This window comes from Hydractinia symbiolongicarpus, chromosome 3 (genome assembly GCF_029227915.1).
Source record: "Hydractinia symbiolongicarpus strain clone_291-10 chromosome 3, HSymV2.1, whole genome shotgun sequence".
Classification (NCBI taxonomy): Eukaryota; Metazoa; Cnidaria; class Hydrozoa; order Anthoathecata; family Hydractiniidae; genus Hydractinia; species Hydractinia symbiolongicarpus.
The window spans coordinates 17,143,102-17,166,161 of NC_079877.1; the positions used below are offsets into that span (position 1 = coordinate 17,143,102).

The 23,060-nt window shown below is 35.4% G+C and overlaps 3 protein-coding genes across 3 annotated transcripts; 1 reads left to right on the top strand and 2 right to left on the bottom strand.

The window, feature by feature from the left end:
* Positions 1-8,036: 8,036 nt before the first annotated feature.
* On the bottom strand, positions 8,037-8,604 carry LOC130636890 (myosin heavy chain kinase C-like). Its single transcript, XM_057446739.1, has 2 exons — positions 8,426-8,604; positions 8,037-8,331 (listed from the first exon to the last, which is right to left on the bottom strand). Exons 1-2 carry the CDS (start codon positions 8,602-8,604, stop codon positions 8,037-8,039), a joined length of 474 nt encoding a protein of 157 aa, XP_057302722.1.
* An 8,320-nt stretch (positions 8,605-16,924) lies between these two features.
* Positions 16,925-18,823, top strand: LOC130636027 (uncharacterized). The gene is made up of 4 exons (XM_057445607.1): positions 16,925-17,717; positions 17,794-17,946; positions 18,028-18,141; positions 18,308-18,823. Exons 1-4 carry the CDS (start codon positions 17,546-17,548, stop codon positions 18,658-18,660), a joined length of 792 nt encoding a protein of 263 aa, XP_057301590.1. The 5' UTR covers positions 16,925-17,545; the 3' UTR covers positions 18,661-18,823.
* An 835-nt stretch (positions 18,824-19,658) lies between these two features.
* LOC130636891 (uncharacterized) lies at positions 19,659-21,236 on the bottom strand. Its single transcript, XM_057446740.1, has 5 exons — positions 21,030-21,236; positions 20,631-20,959; positions 20,386-20,533; positions 20,050-20,258; positions 19,659-19,971 (listed from the first exon to the last, which is right to left on the bottom strand). Exons 1-5 carry the CDS (start codon positions 21,234-21,236, stop codon positions 19,659-19,661), a joined length of 1,206 nt encoding a protein of 401 aa, XP_057302723.1.
* Between the last annotated feature and the right edge of the window lie 1,824 nt (positions 21,237-23,060).

The following is a 23,060-nucleotide window of genomic DNA, read 5'->3' on the forward strand; positions in this document are numbered from 1 at the left end:
CAAGACACAGGAACTGTGTCTTGAAGCGATCCGGCAGATCCCGAGGCGTTCAGGTATGTTCCGGATCAATTCAAGATCCAGGAAATGTGCAGCAAGGTAGTTGAGGAAAATCCCTGGATGTTCGAGGATGTTACAGAGGATCTAAACACACAGGAAATGTGCATCAAGGCGGTTGAAGAGGATCCTTGGCTGATCGAGTATGTTCCGGAGCATCTCATGACTCAGGAAATGTGTAACAATGCAGTTGAATGGGATCCCGATCTGCTCAAGCCAAAGTGGATCCCGTTACTCCGGATATATGTAGGAAAGTTGGGGTTGAGTTTGCATTACTCGATGTCTATCGCCAGCGTAAAGCACAGAAGGTTCAAATTAAAAAGGAACTACTTCCGATAACATGGCATCCAGATCGACATTGGGATTGGTGCATACCAGAGGAGGAAAAGCAAGTGATTTCCAAATTATGGGAGCCATAATTCAAAAAAAATGTATTGATTAAAAAACATTTAATAAATAAATATGAGTTGGTTTAAAAATATTCCAGATTGTTTCAAAACGCAGGACATGTGTAATATTGTTGTTAAGGATGACTTGATCGCACATGTGCCAAGGCTATTCAAGACCCAGGAAATGTGTAATGAGGTAATAAGGAGGATCCCAGTCTGTTCCACTATGTCCCAGACCCTTATAAAACTCAAGAGATATGTAACAGGGCCGTTGAAGCGGATCATGGTTTATTCAGGAAGATCGAATGTCGGTTCAAGACCCAGGAAGTATGTAACAAAGCAGTTGAAAGGGATCCTAAGATGATCGGGTTTGTTCCGGACCAATTCAAGACTCAAGAAATGTGCAACAGGGTAGTTGAAGATATTCCCTGTCTGTTCTGGCGTGTTGCGGATCATCTAAAAACCAAGGAAATGTGTAATAGAGCAGTTGAAAGGGATCCTCATGTGCTTGAGTATGTTCCGGATCAATTCCAGAAAAAAATTAATAAATAAATGTGTATCAACCGTAAATCAAAATTCGAAATGTTTGAAAATGCGGTAGTCATGATATTTTTGGCTGGCGTTGGTATCTCTCTACCACTTATGGCTATGGTACTAGTGCAAGCCTCGTCGAAGGAGACGAGAATGAACGATCATTAAAAGATTTGGATGATCGGATTCGTGATTTAGAACAGAGCAGGATTTTATGTATCGTTAGAGAATAAAACGATAAACGAACTGTGCGATGATTATGAATACGTGCTTAATGTCTATGATAGATGGGAAAGTGGGAGAAAAACTTATGGTGCAAAGTAAAATATTATGTTGGCATTGTTATCAGTTATACATACTATATAACGGTGGCTTTTGTAAATGTCTGACCAAAAAATAAAAAAAAGTAATGATCAAAACATTTTGTATAAATAAAATAACTGTTAAAGAATGGTATATACTGGAACATCTCAACGCCGAGGAAATGTGCATCATAGCTTTTAAAATATATTCCAGATGACTTCAAAACGCACGACATGTGTAACAATGCAGTTGAAGGGTATCCCTATATGCTAAAGATCCAGGAAATGTGCAGCAAAGCAGTTGAGGGAGCACTCCTGATGTTCCAGATCGATTCAAGACAAAGGAAATGTGTAGCAGGGCCCAATATGCTCAGGCATGTTCTGGATCATCTAAAAACCCAGAAAATATGTAATAATGCTATTACGCAAGAGCCCTAAATCTCAAAATGGTTCTGCTCATCATCCTGAATTTGCTTCAATGAATCTTGTATTTTTTGTGACTAATAAAAAAAAAGTATTGATCAAATTTTTATTTTATAAATAAATGAGCATGTTTAAATTTGAAGATCAAATTATTAAAGCAAAAGAATTTTACAGTAATGTCACACCCCTAAATGTCGAAGATGTGAACCTTGAAAATCTAGTGGTGAGTGAGTCTATTCCGGCAAACAAAGGTAAAGATGAACGGTTTATGATTGGTTATTATGATTAAGATGGCAACATATCCCCGTTACTAATAAAAACGCCAAAAAACATTTTTTTCTCAGGGTATATCTCAATACAGGGAGAATTCACCATTTACCATGTCGTTCGATCTGGGTGAATGGTGAATTCTCCCTGTTCTGAATGGTTAAAAAAATACGATGAGATATTGAAAACAGTGGAGGATTTGGAGAGTCGTTGCTTCATCAACCTAGGTGTGAAGAAAGATCGTTATATTAATCCCAAATTGAAAGAATGGGAAGGTAAGGTAAAATTCGAACCAATTTCCATAAGCAAAGGGAACCACCTCAAGGAGGACCAGGCGAATATACGGCCATCATAAAAATAGGAAGTATTTATAGGCAAGGGTGCAACTATTACATTCAAACTTATTTGGAAGAATGCAAACATAAAGAGGTTGAACAGTACGGCGCTAATTATTAAAGTGAATCTGAGGATGATGTTGTAATTTATTTGCATTACATTATATCATTAGTTGATAAGAACTATATGAACTAAATGAACGCACTTCAAAAAGATGCTAAATTACTACATGTTTTTCATTATTCTACACTAAATAAGCCTGATCTACTTGAGGCAATCCGCAAAGCTAAGTACAAGTATATTTCAACGCAAACAGATGGTCCTTATTGTAAACCTTGTGCTGAAATTGCATACGAAAAAAATCTTGAAAAATATTTGCAAGATCTGGCGACGTATAGCACATGATGGGAATCTACGGAACAATGCGGATACTGGTGATGTGATCGACAGTGAGATTGATTATACACGCAGCATGTAGTTTTACTTATACCAGATTATATGGAATAGGCAGGCGGGGAATCTAAGTACCGCTGACATACTGTGCAGATTAAAGTGTTTTTAAAAATTCGTCCTTACCCTCCTGTCTCCCTTGTGTAAGTAACTAGGCACTTGTTCATTGATGTTATTAACAATACGTTTACCGCGTTGGCGTATTTTCTCTTTCAGCACCATATATCGCTGTTATTCTTGCATGATTAGACTGAATTCATAGTCACTAATAACCCCGTTTTCAATTGCCTTTGATATAAAATCAACGACCAAATTCAATTTTGATTCGGCTAGTAATCTAATACTCTCTTGTTTCTGTAATTTAACGCCTCATTTTTTCGAAGCATTCCGTAGGCCAGCCTGTCCGATCCCCATAGCCAATGCAATTCCTCCCATAGCAATGCATAGAGGAGCCCCGAATCCTGTTGCTAACGCCCGAATTCCAACACCAGTAGTGATAACATTAACGCCTAGTAATCTATGGTCACAATAGCGAACCTAAGTCCCATGCATCTTGAACTTTTTCGCGAGTCCATTCCGCTCCTTGATTTCCATTCACAGATACTGTTCAATTTCCTCAAATTTTTTTAACCTAGCTATAGACTTAACTTTCATCCTGCATAGCGTCATCATCAGGTGCACTTGGTGGTAGGGTTGGATATAATTTCATAGTATCCATCTTCTTTTATTCTATAAGGAGTTGCATCGTTATTCCTGTAAAAGCAACATTTTTTTCAGGATGATATTGATCGGTCAGCAGAAACTCAAGCCTATCCGTCGATCCTTTCAATGGAAGACAGGTCGGAGTGTCAAAGTTCCATGTAAGTATATCTCCCTAAGAGTTTAGCTCTTTGGTGGGGAGCAAAGCAAGAATTTTTGATTTTTTTCCATTAAACAAGCAATCACCCTCATCTAACTGGGGGCATATAAGACTTAATCTCTGATAAACATCAGTCATGTAGTATACATCATAATCTCCAGCCATACAGTACTTTCCACCGGGCGGATCAGATAAGCCAATGAGCTGTTGTAGCGTTCTGTTAATAACAACTTTAAATCCATCATTTACACGAAGTCGGCAGTACCCATTATTCAATACAAATATCTCTACCTTTCCATTAGCCTGTTTGCTGATTATACTCGCAATATCCTCGATTTTATACAAACCTTTCAAATCATGATCCGAGTAACGATATCATTGGACACTGCCTCCTTATCGTGAAATGATGATCTTGCGCATGCGCGGATGTTTGTCGGATTAGTCGGATATAGCAGATTTTCCGAATTTAGTTGGTGCATGCGCAGATGGGGAGCTGGGAAGAGATATTTTAGAAGAGTCAGGTGTACAAGGAGTGTTTTTTAGTGATACTGTTAACAATTTAATTGAGGTGCGCCAGAACCTACAAATATATATCTCTGTGTAGCATATTAAAGATCGTCTTATAATGCGCAATCTTTGATGTTATTAACGTTTCCCTTTAATAATTACGTCATTTCCTTCTGTACAATTTTGCAAGCAGGTAGACTAAAGCTTTATTCAACAGAACTAATTAATTATTCATGAATTTTATTTTAAAGAGGAATTGTTGAGGCTGAATATTTTTGGTGAAAGGTAATGTATTATCTCTTTAATAATAGCCGGTTTTTTGTCTGTCTCTGCGCGGACCCCCTGCTGAGTTAGAAAATCGTGCTACGGAAACACGAATATCAAATGCGATATATTTTTATCCGCTTTGTTGCCACGGGTAAATTTAAAGGACGGGCGAACCCGTGGATTTTTCCACGGGCTAACGACTAGTCTCTATAATAATAGCCGTCGTCTGTCTGTCTCTGCGTGGACCCCCCGCTGAGTTAGAAAATGATGTTACGGAAACACAAATATCAAATGCGATATATTTTTATCCGCTTTGTTGCGACGGGTAAATATAAAGGACGGGCGAACCAGTGGATTTTTCCATGGGCAACGAATAGTCTATATTATAATATACCCGTATACGTCTTTCCGTCTGTCACGCAAAATGGTACCGAAAGTAGCTAGACGCACGCTATGCGGTTAAAAAGAACGGGCAAACCCGTGGATTTTCCACGGGACACTGACCATAGCTATAAAATTGTGACAAGTGTGTTACAAAAGAAAAAATGAGCATATGTAGTCTGAAAATAACCTTTCGTAACTGATTATGGAAAAAAAATTGCTGCCACCTTCCAAGTTGTTTTTCAGAGAAAAAGAGAAAATAAATAAATTTTCAGCCTTGCCATTGTTCTTATTTTGTTTTTGTTCATGAATTTTCAGGTTTATTATTTTTCTTTTAAATTTTTTCTTATAGATAAATGAAGTTTATATAAGTTAAGTTAGCTATGATTTACAGTTGCAATAATAATCAAAAATTGAATTTTAGAATATTCAATGATTTTGTTCCCCCATATTACTCAGTCCTCTTCAAAGTTCGAATTGATCGCCGTTATCATGGTGATTTGTAGGAGCAGTTCTCTTATAGTGGACGACATTAAAGGTCGATTTCCATTTAAACAAGAAGCCCGATGGCTTGAAGATTTCCGCCATCAGCAGAAATAATAGGTATGGGATTAAAATATGTCATATAGTGTGAGATTATCCTCAGAGAACAAAAACGAAATGGATGTTATCTGCACCAAAGTTTAACAAGTTTAAAAACAAAGAAGAAACAAAGTAAGCCCAGCGTAAGTATCTGTTGTTCTGAGGACAAAACAAAGTCTCAAAATTTAAGATTATTAATGTTAAGATTATTTTATGGTTTAGTGAAGCTTGACTACAAATTTTTTTAATAAAAATATAAAAAAAATATAAAAAATCCAAATGCTACAATTTGTAGCAATTATCATCAAATTAGAGTAATACCATAAATTACAGAATAACCGCCGCCCTACTGAATAAGCATTACTACATAATTAACCACCCTGCCAATTAAGAGCCCCTTTTAATGGGTGAAATTAAATAAGCTCCCTGCCCAGGCGCTTATTCGTCATTTACGGTACATTAAGAACATCCCAAGAATATTTATAGGCTGCATTTCAAAAACGTTAAAAACATTGCAAGGGCTTTTTACCATATTCATGTTCTTATAAAAAAAGAATGTCTATATATAAATAAAACAAGAAATGCTGCGCATATAAATAAACAAATCGCGTGCCAGTATTCTTTAACTGGCTGCGTGAATGCTAAAATTAGCAAAGAGAAAAGTATGACGTTATATCGCGGACAAAGTACTAGTGTGGACTTGTCTGGCAGCCGTCAATTTGTCCGTGACGTAACTCGATAGAAAGGTCTCGGCGGATGGGAAACTGTTACTGTAATTTTTTTTCTGTTCATAAAGGTTTTCCCGCCCATGGAGATCTCGTTGAGCATATTCGTGATGGCGGTATGAACGCAAACACATTCTGTTAGTTGATATCAAGTCAGGGTTTCGAGCCAAAATTTGGCCTTGAATTTCCTGGACATTATTTAATATTTCCTACAACCATTGAAATTATCAGGTTTAGAAACATAGTCAAACTCAGCCTTCCTGACATTTGGATAAGGAGCGTTTTTCCTAACACTTCGACCATGTTTTCAAAGTCACTGACACCATGTACACGTTTTATATTTGACTCTCATAATAGATAAGGGGCACTCCAGTGAAAAAAAAAGTCCGTAAGCTCAGCAGCACACCTTTTAAAAGTTTGTTTACTTACTGTTTACAGGGAGAAATTAATCATGATGCAAAGTGACGAGGTGTCTTTTACTGACTCAAAGTAACGCTCTTAGCAAAATATTTTCTTTTTAAAAAGAAAAGAAAAAAATCAAACTTTGTGTCAAGAGGACCTAATTGTTTTTTTTCAATGGATGGCCATGACAAGCTCATGGGTTATCAGAACAGTACATTTCCACTAGCCATTTATGGTTTTATAGATACTGCCAGCAGAAAAATATTATGTTTAAGAGCATGGACCTCAAATTCAAAACCAGAGATAGTTGGCAGGTGGTATCTTGATTACCTATACGAATCTAGGAGAATTCCAAATTTCTCAAGATTAAACAAGGGCACAGAGACATCTACTATCAGTGTTATGCAGTGTTTCTTAACACAAACTCATATGGATCAAGACATAAATGATGCTACAGACTCTGTTTTATACAGATCCTCTACTTCAAATCAAGTAAGAAACTTTATCTTAAATATATATTTCAGTAATCTAAGAACAAAAAGTAACAGTTTAAAGATATAAATGCATGAACTAAATAATAAAAATAAAAATTTAAACAAATAAGACTTAAATATGTCTTAGATAGAGCGTTGGTGGAAAGAACTACATGAAAAGCTGGAGAAGTATTTTAAAGTTGGGTTGGCCTGGTTAAAAGAAGAACATCATTAACTTCCTACTGATCAAGATGACAGGTATTCTTTTTAAAATTATCTGCAACTTCAATAAAAGAGTTAAACCTTAGCAAATAAAGAAACCTTAAACACATTTTTAAAATCCTTAATCCTTAACGTTTTTTTCCTTAGAAACAAACTTGCTTTCATAATGATTCCATTGATTCAAAAACAACTGGATGAGTTTAAATGTATGGTGTGGAATAATCATCGGATTCGTTTCCAGAAGAATACCTAAATGCCTGATGGAATTCTAAACTCCATCTATGATTTTCCTGAAAGATATGGGTTTAAGAAGTGTGGTAATATACTAAAAATATACTCTGTATATATGATTTATCATGTCATCATATCATAGCATTTACATAATAACATCATATTATTAACAGCTTTAGGTAATCGATTGGGTCTCAGAGGGCTAAAACAAAACTGATTAAAACACAGGTTAAAAGGAAAAATTCATTCACTTACAAATTAGCTGTTTATGACATTTAATTTAGGATTTGAAGTGGGTGAAGAAGAACTACGAAATGTAGCTGACCTGTCAAATGTTTTGGAGTTTGGTGAAGATTACTTGGATGAGGAGTCTCTAACTGCATTTGCTAATGTTATTGTGGATGAAGTCACAGAAAATAATTATGTAGAGTCTTATTTAAAACTTAAATATAATCAATAACATGGACACTAACATTTGTCATATCTTGGTGAAATACAATGTAAACAAAATAATAAAACTTACTTATCATATCGAAAGGTTAAAGTTATAGGCATACAAATAATCATTCTAACATATTGGTTCAAAACCAGCAAGTTCACAAAACTTGCTACAAACATGTTGGCATATAAGGTTTTCAATCCGAAGTTGCTATTTCCGGGTCATATAATTGATAACCAGAACATTGGGTATCCAAAAGCAATATTTTTTTTTCTGATTTCAGAAATGTAAAGTGAGCTAAACATTCAGCCTTTTGAGTTAGTTCGGTATCAACAATGCCTTCTAATGTACTGTTCCCATCATTGTTGACATATTTGGAAAATTCGCCTTTAATAAAATCCTCTACCATTACAAAGAAATATTCCCCTGAATCTTCCAGTAGTTTTCCTAATTTTGCTATGCGATATGAAAACGTTCTCCCAAATTCTTTTCTATACCTCACCGGTTAATTTGAACTTGAATTGTTCGGCAAAGTTTAGTGTAACATATACATTTTTACTGCTTCTCGTGATAAAGTTTCCTCACTTTCCTGAATTAGCTTTGTTCACCATGTCAATAGCATCGTATGTTTTCTTTAAAAATTTCTTGATGACCAGTTGTTTACCAGCTAAATCTTTAGCTTTAAAAACAAAACGGAAACCTCCATGGGCAAATGGTTTTTTTTCAATGAAATATTTTTCTTCAACTGGCTGACTCCAAGCCATTAAACTGATGTTGAATTCAAAGATGTCAATAATTTTAGGTGCATCTGAAACTTTGGAATCGCAGTATTGATGATACTGTTAAACTTTCAGGCAGCAGTGGCTTAATGGATGACACTTTTGGAAAAGGTGGCAAACTTTGAGAGTAATGCTTTCTAACTGTAGATGAGGTGGATAGGGTGCTCAAAAACTTGTTTCTTTTGGAACTGGTGGTGGTGGATGTCGAAAATAATGATAAACTTTGATTGTATTCATTCTTTGCCTTTTCTTGTTGAAATTTATTAGTGCGTATATCATAAGTTTGCTTAGCACTTCGTGGTCTGAATCATTTTCTTTATTCATAAGATAGTTTCTTGAAGAGTTTTAAAAAAATCTAACTTGAATCAAATTAAAGAATTTAATTTGATCTATTCTAACACAAGATGGTCCATTTACTGATTTTAAAATATCACACTCCATATTTCTATTGGATAGCCTGTCAGCGAAGTGTCTCTTGCAAGCAATTTTGATATTATTAAACGTTATTTCTTCAAAAGGATAAGGTACAAACTCAAGAGGACCGATTTTTGGATACTTCATAGAACTACCTGTTGTTTCACTGGCACAATCATTTCTTTTTCCGTCAGAATGTTACCTCCAACTATAGCCCCGGTGTTTGTTAACACCAAATGTTTGTTAACACCAAAGAAACATGTGCGGTGATGTCCTTTTCGGCGATTTCATCTTCCAGTTCCGGCTGGCAAGATGGTGCTCGTGATAAAGCATCTGCGTCTGTCATTTTACTGTCACTGACGTGTTCAGCATAAATGTCGTACTTTAGTAAACGCATTCGCATACGCTGGATCCGTGGAGACATCTCGGCTAATGGTTTGTAATTCAAGATAGGGACTAACGGCTTATGGTCGGTTTGCACTAAGACCTTCGACATTCCATGAATGTGTCTTTTCGCAACCCCATGTAACAGCAAGCATTTCGATTTCAATGTTGTGATAGTTTTGTTCCGCTTTAGAGAGGTACCTTGATGCATAAGCGACTGGTTTCCATTGGTGCTGTTCATCTTGTTGCATCAGGATAACACTGATGCCATTTAGTTTACTTCCGTCTGCTCGTAGTTTGGTTGGGCGGTGTACATCATAGTGTGCTAACACTGGTTGGGTCGATAATGTGTCCTTGATGCGGCTGAATGCCTGCTCATGAACTGCCATCCAGGTCCAACTGTTCTTTGTACTTAACAGGTCCCGTAATGGTTCTGTGGCTTGTGCTAAATTTGGGCTGAATTTAGCCAGTTGCTGCGCCATACCCAGGAATCTTCGAAGTTCGGTAATATTCGTTGGAGCTGTGTATTTCTGAATTGCCTCTACTTTATCCGGTACTGGCTGTAACCCTTTTGCTGTGATTCGGTGTCCCAAAAATTCTACCTCTGTTTTCCGGAACTCACATTTGTCAGTGTTGAGCGTAACACCTGCCTCTGTCAGTCTCTTTAGTACGGCTCTCAAATTCGTATCGTGATCCTCTAAATCTTTACCGAAGACTAGTAAATCTTCAGTGCTTTTCACTATCCCCGGCAACCCTTCAATGATTTGGTCGAGACGTTTATTGAAGATCTCTTGCATTGATGTTAGTCCGAAGGGACCTCTTGTTGGGCAGAATCGTCCGAACGGTGTGATGAATGTTGCCATCAGTTGCAATATTTTTTTCAAGAAGTGAGCTATGTACGACGTGTGAAGTCACAAATGACCAAGTGGACTTTTGTTTGATAATGGTGGTAACCAGAAACGAAGACGGTTTAGCATATCAATTTATTAAATATTATTGCTTGTGGTGTAGCGATATTTCGGAAATGTTTTATTATACCTGTGACATGACTAAAATCTTTATCAAGTTTAAGATATCTAAGATTTGACCATAAAGTTAGATCCTATAAGTTTAAAAACAAAAAAAGAAATGGAAGAAGAAGAAAGAAAGGTTAATTTGTTTAGAATTAACAATAGAGACTAAATCCAAAATACGATTCCGTGGTATTATTATTTAGACTAGTCAGGGAACCCGGAGTCAAAACGCCAGGTTAAGCCACTAGTAACTGTATTACCTGGCGTTGAACGACTGGAAGAGCAATTAATAAGAGGTGTAACACATTCAGATAAAGCGCTTTAGTAAGTATGTCATAAATTGAGTGAGGCACACAACATTATGGTCTTTCCGGTGTAATATAATTTGAAAAAAATAACTTTTAACAACTTCAGCTGAAATAAAAACACAGTTTACAACTCATTGCTACCCTGTTATAGTAAAAACAATTGGCCAACCTTTTTTCAGAGAGCGTTCCCGCTAAAAGTTCAAAGATGAATATTACTCCGGGCTAAGGGATTAGTACAGGCAAACAATGACACATATCCATATATAGGCATAATACCTTTTTTTGAAAGAAAACATTATCGTAACTCCGGATAAACAGAAACTCAGGAAACAGCCATTATTAACATGAGCGCTTAGTACAGGTAATCTTTGTCGTCAATGCGTTTAGGCGTAATATACCCTTTTCAAAAAAACTTTATTGCAACTTCGGTTTAAATAAGAACACGGGAAAAAACAGCCTGAAATTTTATTTTGTGGAGTAAGTTTTTATGACACTAATAAAAGGTGTTGCTACCTACTTAACTGCATTTAACATAACAAATATTGATTAAAAATTTTGTTGTAGCTAGCCCAAACTGCATTTGGCTACTTTTAGCCCAAAAGTAGCTAAAGAGCTAGCCAGAAGAGAGCCACAACCCCAACATAAAAATATATAATAATAGACCAAACTTTAAAAAAGTATGAATAAATAAGGCTAGCCAGCTAGCTAGCTTCAGGAGGATGCTGCCTTGAAATCTATGTTAGCTAGCTAAAACCTTGAAATTGGTTTGTTTCAGATATACAAATGGCTAGAAAACGTGATATTTTCATCTTAATAGGCGAAAACATAGACTTGTGTCTGTGTATGAAGAGAATATCTTAAACGTTGATAGAACTGAAATTTAGGCAGTTAAGTAATTATACCAACCCAACGATTCGCAGCTTGGTAAAGAAGCCGGAGTATAACAAATATGTCGTCCTTCAACTCGGCCCCTCGAAAGAAACGACTCGTACCTTAACCCCATGAAAATATAAAGGAGTATCTAGCATAGCTCATCAAATAATATTAAAGTAACAGTCTATAACGATATTTGTGATCAAATGCATAACACAGTCTTTATTCTTTTTGCCAATTTAATAAATATCAAATACGCCATAGTCGTATACGCACACATAGCGCTGGGTCGCGGGGCGATTTGCGCGCAAAGCATGATGAAAAGCAATGCATGCGTGGAAAAACATGCAAAAATTTCGACACAACGATCGCTTGCTATATACCAAACAACTCGCGTATACGCAATTTGAAAAATAATGTCTTTGAAATTGATCTAGAAAATTGTGGAAATTTTTTGATATTGTTATGCCCCACTCTGTAATAATTGCCCCACTTTGTAATATCTGCCCCACTTTGTAATTATCTTGCCCCACTTTGTAATACCTGCCCCACTTTGTAATAACTTTTGCCCCACTTTGTAATTTCGGAGCTTGTTCCACTTTGTAATTCATCGTTGCCCCACTTTGTAATTTTCGATTTTTCGCATACTGACCAATATGCAATTTTTATGACGTCATCTTTTGCTATTTTATCGGTGTTCTGGATGCTCTGTCTTGTTATTTGCAATGAAACGCGTGTCACACGTTAGTAGAATGAATACTTTTAATTTTTATTAGCAAGCGTTGTAACATCACATGCACTGACTTTCTTTTTGTGAAAAAATGTACTAGCTGAAGTGTTTTCATACCATAACATAACAGAAATATAATACAAACAGTATGTAATGTGTTTTTTGCATAACATAACATAACATAACATAACATAAGAAATAAACTTGTAGCAATCTTAACATAACATGCAGACTAATCAGTTCGAGGATTTCAACGTGACCTGTTTTACAGCCAGCAACGTGTCACCTCGGGTATATCTACAAATCAAACTCAGGTAAAAAAGCACTACTTCTAAATAGAATGAAAGAAAGATAAAAAATGTGAACAAAGATACGACAATTTCTACCTGTGTGATTTATTGGAAGCAATTTACTTGTCAAAAAACATTAGAACATAAACCAAATAAACGAAGACTATCGAAAATAAAAGCTGGAATGAATAAAAGACTAAAAATCACTTCTTCGATTTCCACATAATGTTTTCTATGATATACCAACCATAGGCCAGCAGTTGTAAATTTAGCCATGCCGTGTTCCATTTCGGATGGTTCAGGATGGTCTTCAGCTCTATCAGCATTCCAGAGAATGAGCCGGCACTTTTTACAATCCTTTGCATGCCCACCCGGATTGAATTTGATGCTATTCTAGCTTTTTTCGTGGAAGGATCTTTTTATACGGTACGTAAACTCTTGGCAAAAATTTGCGTAATTTTTCGGAATCACAAACAATTCTCCAAAATTTACATATGTTTCACAAGTGTGCATCTGTGACAACGATATGCGAGGGCCAATTGTAATCGCTGCATTGCAATACTAACATAAAGATCGTTTCTATAATTTCTGGTGGCAAATCATCGAAGTTGAAATTGCGAACTAAAGTTTGAATAAAATATATATGCTATTGTTTTTGTTACAGGATAACAATACAAAATGATACAATAACAAATGTGCTTAGCTTTCCGTGTGCAGTAAGATAAACTCGGACTTCCAGTTGAATGTCTGAGTCTCATAGGCTTGTGATTGAGGGTGGTAAGGTCTGCTTTTAATCATTTTTATTTTTTTCCTCTGACAATACCTTTGAACTGATCCATAAAACTCTTTACCCTGGTCACTTTGTAAAATGCTAGTGGTCCCATGTAAATTGTAAATTTTCTCAAGCTCCATTCTAACCTTGCTTGCATGTTTTGAAGTCAGTGGTACTAACCAGTGAAAGCGAGAAAAGACATCGACAGTACATAACAATACGTTTTTCTTTGATATTCAACTTGCATATTTTTTATGTCGACCAGATCGATTTGATGGATATGATGAACCTGGAAAGCAAACAATACTTTTTAAATTGTCTTATTATCTAGCGTAATTAACACAAGTCAACTGTCGATAACAATAAAGGTAATCCAAAAATACAAAGTAACGTCATTTCACAATTATGTAAATCAATTCAGCAACCTTGATCACAGTCTTCTTAAGTTTTGATGATAAGAAAGGGGGACCCAACGTCGCAAATAAACTAGAGGGCGAGGTTTTCTTCCCCATGTCTTTACATTTAATTTAAAATGATCACAGTATGAATAAAACCTTCCCATTTGCAGTGACTGGTTTAGGAGCTGCTTTGTTGCTGAATTTCACAGTAAATTTTTTAAACTCAGCATCATTTGATGTTATACTGAGAATTTTTCTGCCACTGATTTCCGCATATCCGTCCGCAGCTCTGTTCCTTAGTATTTAATATCCAGCAAATTTACTTTTTTTGAATATTTTCGCTACCACTTTATTTAATTCACTTTTTTTCAAAACTCGTTTACCTTGAAAAAAAATTAATCCATTCGAATCTATTTTCAGATCATTTTTTAATCTCCAGTATTTGATGTACGCGCTTCTGTGAGTGGCAGTCCTGTCTTTCACTGGGATTCTGGATTGTCCATCGTTCATTATCAACTCCGCTATCATCTCATACTCGTCTTCTCGCATTGGATGAATGTAACTTAACAATACGAACCTTACTTTCCCATAACAAAATCAAATTAAGAAATTTGCAAAACATGTCTGGTCCAAAAACTATTCCTAAAATTTCGTTAAATTAAGTTAAATTAAGTATATGCCGATGTCCAAAATCTTATCCTATCCAGTCTCGTCCAAAAAACCAAGTTTATTTATTGTAAGTAATAAATTATCTTTTATGCTAATAATATGCTATAAACCTCTCTATAACCTGCTACAACACAACAAACTTTATCAAAACTCACAACAGCTTGATGATTATTATTCAGAAGTTATTTCATTGTTTTGACACCTTGATAATAATGGTGACGCGTGTCGCTGCAGAACTCATGAGAGAATACTAGCTGGTGATGAAAAATTTTCGAAAATACAAATACAAAAAAACATAACACTTTTACTCATTTTTTACTTTTTTACTTTTACTTGTTTTCTGAGTTTTCTTTTTTCCAAAAAAAAATCCAACTGCAGCTATAATATTTTAATATCACGTGTACAATGTACCTGCAAGCATATATTCACTTTATCATTTTTACTAACTTCCAATTTGAGTACGCTTTTAGTGTGCTTCGTTTTGAATTTATATCGCGCAACCTCAATCTAAAGCTTTTTCTATGGGAGCGAAAGGCTATTGATGAGCAAAATAAACCAAAAATTACAAAGTGGGGCAAAACATTATTACAAAGTGGGGCAGCTCCGAAAATTACAAAGTGGGGCAATGATGAATTACAAAGTGGGGCAGCTCCGAAATTACAAAGTGGGGCAAAAGTTATTACAAAGTTGGGCAGGTATTACAAAGTGGGGCAAGATAATTACAAAGTGGGGCAGATATTACAAAGTGGGGCAATTATTACAAAGTGGGGCATAACAGATATATACATAATTCTGTTATGTAACATTGAACTTCTGAATGTTTCAGTATTTAGTCGTTACTCTAACTCTCTCGCTCAATTTGAAAATGCCGGCAGTGGATGTTTTGATAAAGGCTGATCTAAAAAAGAAAAAACATTCTAAAAATGGGGAACAATAATACAATTGGATACTTGTCCTATTTATCCCTCCATCCAATTTTAAAACCATCAGAACAGAAAACGTATATACGAGACAGGTAAAGTACATATACATGATTTTATTCACAGTACAAAAATTATTTTTAATTGTAAAAATTTGTACAACATCGGTGAAACACAATTTCAGTGTTGTAATATCACCAGACAGATGAAGAAAAAACCTATTTTCATCCAAGTTTAAACCTGCTTTAATTTTAATAGGGTCAGGTTTTTTATAATAACTTTTTACTTTTTATGCTTTTTTTAGCGTTTTACACTCATAATTTTGTTCTTATATATAGTCTATGAAGGTGTTCAAACATCAGCATTTCTAATTTCATTTATTTCTTGTTGGCAAAAACCTACATTACATACAAAAAAATTCGAACGTTTTTATTTTCGGACATTTGAAAAGTCCGAATTTAATAACGTCCGAAATTTTTTGTGTCCGAAATTTTAAACGTCCGAAATTTTTCAAACCACTGCTTTTCGCCAAGCTTTTCAAAGCACTTTATTTTAATCAATGGAATTTTTTTTTTAAGATTTATTATCTATAGGGGGAGGGGGGGTCACACTAGAATTTTAAACATGCTATAAATTTAGAGCACGATTTAAAGCGTTATCGAATAGTCGTTATCGTTATAGAATAAAGCATGCGATTGAGAGCAGGCGTGTTTTTTGAGCTGAAGAATTTTTCTAGTAAAATTAAAAATATTTTTGTTGTAATAGTTAATTTAATTTAATTTAAATTTTTTAATAATAATGGCATAAATTGAAGAGATAACCGAACTCATGAAAGAAAAGTTTCACATTCAAGAACAGTCATTGTTAAATATAATTGCAGGCAACGCAAAAATTGTAACTGAAAAAATTGAAAAACTGACAGAGCAAGTAAAAAGTTTTAACGAAAGAATCGAACTAATAGAAAACAAACAAAAGGAATTGGAATCAACGGTTGGTGAATTTAAAACAAGCCTTGAATTTACGCAAGGGTTAATTGATGACAAAATAAAGGACATGGATAAAGTATTAAACGAAAAGATTGAAGAGATTAAACAAACGAACGAACAACAACGAGTAACAAAAGAAAAAATATACGTAGAAAAACAAACAGAACTGAAACACGAAATACGAACACTAGAAGACAGAAATCGTTGAAACAATCTTCGTATAGATGGGATTGGTGAAACAGAGGGAGAGAATTCAGAGGAAATCGAAGACAAAGTACAGAGGTTGTTTAAAAATCGATTAATCATCACAAAAGACATAGACATTGAAAGAATCTATAGAATGGAATGCGTGTACCCTTAGGGCCATTTGATTTTCAATTAAATTGAAAATCAAAAATCAAAATTTGTGAATAATTTTGATTTTCAATTCGATTTGAAAATGAAAATTCAAAATTCAGTTTAAAATTTCAAAATTCAAAAATCAAAAATCAAAATTCAAAATTCAAAATTCAAAATTCAAAATTCAAAATTCAAAAATTAAAATTCAAAATTTCAAAACTTAAAATGACAGGTGGTACAATTGACAGGTGGTTCAATTCTTGCATACCACTATTTTGTAACAATATTTATGATGCAATAAGATTTAGGTTTCCCGCATTTTTTAGCCGACCCCCTGAACTGCGGCATAATTAGGGGGTCGTATAAACTGTTTTTCGTGTGGGTTCAAAAGGGCCTAGCCCTTGCATTAACCCCCTTTTTGGTGTGTCCTGGTACATGCCTATATAATCCCTCCAGTGAGGGGGGATAAGTCAGTTGCAGGATTAATTTGCACACGATAGAAAGCGATATAAAATATGGATTCTTCATTTATTTTTTACAATGGCCGTGACGGGGATCGCACAGAAAGAACACTGCGGAGAAGCCAAGTATCAGTCCAAAGACTGGCAATGATTTACAAGGTATGCGTTATTCACACCATTGTAGACTAGCAGAGTTTCAAAGAACTATGATAATTTCATTCTTGTTTATTATAGCTTGACGTTACATCGGTGTACATAACAGAGGAGTTCGGTTCCTCAGAATTTCCGAATACGGATGGGACGTTTGATTGCCTTCGGGAGTCGCCTTCTGGCACGTATTACCAAGTGGAGGGAGAACCACATCAAGGCATGACTCAGGTTAGAAACCTACCGACATCAACGGTCAATGACATCGGCGCGTTTCGAAGGCCAACAATGTTGCATACATCTTCGTCCACGATGTCGCGTAAACGTGTAGGTGCGGCTGCGGAGAACTATGTTTTAAAAGTTGTTCTGGCGGATATAGAGAACAAAAAAATCGGTAAGTTGATATTGTTCTATACTAAACGTTCTAATTTTACACATTCATAAATTATAAATACTCTTCTTTTTTACAGTTAATCAGAAACGAATTTCGTTTATAACAATAACGGAAGCAGAAGCAAACGTCAACGCAATCACGGAGATGGCAAAAACACGATTCGAAGATCGAACGTTGGTGTTAGTGCAAGGAGGTGGTTTACGATACGAGGACTCCGCAGCCACAAGAGGTGTGTATATATATATTTGAATATGGACTGAAAATTGTTTTTCCTCTTCACAGTTTTAAAGAGAACACTTTCTTCTTACAGGAATAAGCTTCTGGAAAGCCGCGGCTCGGAAGGTTTATGCAGTAAAAGCCAATGATCTCGAAACATTTGATTATTTTACGCCACGAAGAACAAGCACACAGTCCATTAATTTTGGTGAGTAATTTTAATGTCACCAACTTTTCTAAATGTAAAAAAATAAAAATCTTACTAAACAGTTAAATAAAATTAATGTTTTAATCATTTTTCAAAGAGGTAACTTTTTCTCCACGTTAAAAATACATCCATCCCTTCCAAAATATTTAATTTTAATTTATTTTAGAAGAAATAAAGGAAAAACTTGCTGACCTCACCAGCCTCGTCCAATCTGGCGTGATTTTAACTTGTGTGGACCAAGATACACGAGAGGCAGCACAACGAGCATTATCATCTGTAAAGATCTGTGAGAAGGCAAAACAAAGCTTCGAGTGCTTGATATGTCGTGGGTTGAGCCGGAGTCCGGTGAAAATGGGTTCCTGCTGCAGAAGAATAATTGGTTGTGGCGAATGTGTAGATCGCTGGTTTTTAGAAAATCAAAATTGCCCACATTGCAGGTCCAACGAACTCGACGCAATTTTTGAAACTAATAATTTTGATGGAGTGCTTGCAGAAATACGTTCTGTCTTTCCGAATTAAATTTTATAAAACACCATCGTTCTTTTGAAAATATTTCTGAATACTTTTTCAAAACTAACATTGATAGCGTTACTGACTTTGCGCACCCTTCTTCATAGAGCCTCAAAAATTACCTTTTTCTACATTATTGATTTGACGATGATCGATCACTCAAACTATCTTTACATAGTTTTAAGGCGGTTCGATGTCAAAAAATTAATTCTTATTTATTTTAGCTTTTAGTTTATTTTATGTACTATATACTTAAAACGGAGAGAGGAAGGCAAAAATCTTCTTACCACTGTTTTTTATGACCCGGTTTTTATCTGTCACAGTGTAAATATTTTTAATTTTGTAAAAACTTGTATTTTTTATGTTTCAAAATATATTTTATTCTTCACAATATGTTTTACTTATGTTTTAAAGTGGCGGCAATACTTAGGTACATTACACATTCTCTGAAAAAAGATCCTTTTTTTCAGTCTTTTGCATTTTGCATGAACTTTAAAGTCTGGAAGCGAATATATTTGCCATAAAAAAGATGCTTTACGCATGAGAACGAAATAAAGAAAATTTCAGGCTAACCAATGTTAAAAAACACTCCAGGCTGACGACGGTTTTTTTGCAATCGTTTTCATATTTACGTCCAAAACATCGTTAAGGAGCATTTTGATTTCAAGTTAATAGAAACCAGGTCTTTCGCAAGTGTTTTTCAGCGAAGATTAAAAACACTCTTGACCTTTAGCGAAGATTAAAAACACTCTTGATCTTGCGAGTTCGCGCAACAGAATCCGGGGGTACATAAGCAAGATCTTTCTGTGCGCCCAACCAACAACAGGGTAACAAACGTCAAAGGAGATAAAAATTAATTCAAATGCTTTTTACAAAAAAATTCTTATGTTTCGTTTGAATATTTTTTTGGAAAGTTAATCCCTACTAGGAAGACTAAAACTTTTTCTCCCACTCAAATTTTTTCCTGATAACAATGCAGAAGTGAGCGCGAAAGCAACAAGACAATTTTACAAAAGAGCGTTGTATCTTTCAGTGATATCAATAAAACAATGTACGGCATGTCGAAACGATCTATCATTTTCGTTCACAACATCGTTATAAATTTGTTCAATATTACAGATTTCATTAAACTCTCTGTTTCGATTAGCTAAAAACTGTGGATGGTCTTTTAAGGGATCGTCACCGAATTGGTTAGGCTCAGAAATCCGTCCTTGATATGTTTGGTTGTATATTTGCATAGCTGTTGCGGTGTCTGGGACATTACTCTGCTGCACTGGAGGATATCGAGTTGTCATCTCTTTAATATTCAATGGAACTCCTCTACCTGAAACAAAATTTAAAGGTGCAAAGAAGCTGAATAGTTGTTGTTAACAGGATGCCAGGACTTGTATAATCTACCTACCAGGTATTGGGTGACAGTTCCAGGCTCTTACCAATGTTTGCAGCCCAAAGTTTGCAGCTTTGCAGGTGACAAAAGAAACGCAGAACTTATGAATATTGTTATTCATGTCTATAATCAATGAATTGTCCATGTCGACTAGTATTGATTTGATTGGATAATTAACTCGACCATTAACTTCAACCCAAAATCTTTCAATTGGTAGATTCTAGAAAATATATGAAACTTATGAAAAGTTAACCTGTGCAGAAGATGATAGTCGTATTTTTCGTATTTTTTTGTGATGAAAGAACGAAATGTTTTTAAAATATATTGGAAATAATAAAGTAATTTACCCTTTTCGATTCTGTTTGTTGATAAGGTAAACTTAATTGGTCACCACGAATATTTGCCAGATACTCCTGCATCCCCAGCATGAGAAAAAATTCTCTCCCGTGGTCCACCCGAACTTGGTCAAACATGCAATATGTGGTCAATACCTTTCTAAATAAAAACAAATAATTGGAATTTGCTGCGCATTTTTACGTGCGTAGCTATATCTAAATTAGAATCAAGCGAAATTGATTGCGCATGTTCTAACCTGTATATATGCGAATATATCACGGGGTTGCTTTTGACTGGCATTGTAGCAGCAGCAACAACAAAGCGACTGTGACCGTCCAATGCTACGACATGCGTTGTACCGTACATTACTAATTTTTCGTTTTGGTCTATATGAAGTTTGTGACCAAAATAGTCAGCCCTGTAAGGGATAGGATTAACAGATCTTGCGGTATCTGTTTGACGTCTTGCGTGATATGCTGGCGAAACAGTTGACAGGGCCTTTCCAATTCTTTTTTGACTGACATTGAAACCGTGTTTTTGCTTAATGTAACCAGTCATCATTTTGCGACCGTATGTAGGACCAACCTAAATAAGCAATAACTTGTACAGTTTCACATCATGCGCTCATACGCTAAGCACAGGTGAATTTGCTTACTTCTTTAACAGCTGAAGCCACGATGTTCTCTATTTTTTGTTGGTTTATACGTAGGCGGATGTCATGTTTCGAACAGTAACGTTTAACCGAACGTTCAGAAAATCCACGAACACCAGGATTTGTCGCTTTCAAAAACTCGCTAATTTCCTTGAAGGTTTTATGTTGTTTAGCCACATTTACAATGTAATCTCGGTCAATGTTATCCATTATTTTGGCGCGTTAAGACATCTGAGGGCTAAGCGCGCGTAAAAACCTTGAGTAAACGATTGCATCAATCAGAACAGAAATCAATTGTTCGCCCTTAAGATTCAGTTTGATTGGCCACCCGAGGAAAGATGTTGAAAGTCCGGGACAGTTGCGCAAACCTAACAGGGGGTCAAGTATAAATTGTTCTGTGACCTCTTTCCAAAGGTCCTGCATCATAGCCGGGTGTTTGTGTTCATGATATTTCACAATATGACAAAGGTTACAGGTGGCCAGCTTCTTTTTGTGAAGATGAAAAAATTGTTTGACCCAGCAAAAATTGAAATTGCGAAATTATAATTTGAATTCTGTTTTTTTGATCTTTTGCACGTAATTTGAATTTTGAATTTTGAATTTTGAAATTTTAAACTGAATTTTGAATTTTGATTTTCAAATCGAATTGAAAATCAAAATTATTCACAAATTTTGATTTTTGATTTTCAATTTAATTGAAAATCAAATGGCCCTAAGGGTACACGCATTGAATGGGACCATATACAGCACAAGATAACGCCAGACCACGGACAATAATAATGCGTGTACCCTTAGGGCCATTTGATTTTCAATTAAATTGAAAATCAAAAATCAAAATTTGTGAATAATTTTGATTTTCCATTTGATTTGAAAATCAAAATTCAAAACTCAGTTTAAAATTTTAAAATTTTAAAATTCAAAATTCAAAATTCAAAATTCAAAATTCAAAATTCAAAATTCAAAATTCAAAATTCAAAATTCAAAATTCAAAATTCAAAATTCAAAATTCAAAATTCAAAATTCAAAATTCAAAATTCAAAATTTAAAATTCAAAATTCAAAATTCAAAATTCAAAATTCAAAATACGTGCAAAAGATCAAAAAATCAGAATTCAAATTATAATTTCGCAATTTCAATTTTCTATTTTTGCTGGGTCAAACAATTTATTTCATCTTCACAAAAAGAAGCTGGCCACCTGTAACCTTTGTCATATTGTGAAATATCATGGACACAAACACCCGGCTATGATGCAGGACCTTTGGAAAGAGGTCACAGAACAATTTATACTTGACCCCCTGTTAGATTTGCGCAACTGTCCCGGACGTTCAACATCTTTCCTCGGCTGGCCAATCAAACTGAATCTTAAGGGCGAACAATTGATTTCTGTTCTGATTGATGCAATCGTTTACTCAAGGTTTTTACGCGCGCTTAGCCCTCAGATGTCTTAACGCGCCAAAATAATGGATAACATCGACCGAGATTACATTGTAAATGTGGCTAAACAACATAAAACTTCAAGGAAATTAGCGAGTTTTTGAAAGCGACAAATCCTGGTGTTCGTGGATTTTCTGAACGTTCGGTTAAACGTTACTGTTCGAAACATGACATCCGCCTACGTATAAACCAACGAAAAATAGAGAACATCGTGGCTTCAGCTGTTAAAGAGGTAAGCAAATTCACCTGTGCTTACCGTATGAGTGCATGATGTGAAACTGTACAAGTTATTGCTTATTTAGGTTGGTCCTACATACGGTCGCAAAATGATGACTGGTTACATTAAGCAAAAACACGGTTTCAATGTCAGTCAAAAAAGAATTGGAAAGGCCCTGTCAACTGTTTCGCCAGCATATCACGCAAGACGTCAAACAGATACCGCAAGATCTGTTAATCCTATCCCTTACAGGGCTGACTATTTTGGTCACAAACTTCATATAGACCAAAACGAAAAATTAGTAATGTACGGTACAACGCATGTCGTAGCATTGGACGGTCACAGTCGCTTTGTTGTTGCTACTGCTACAATGCCAGTCAAAA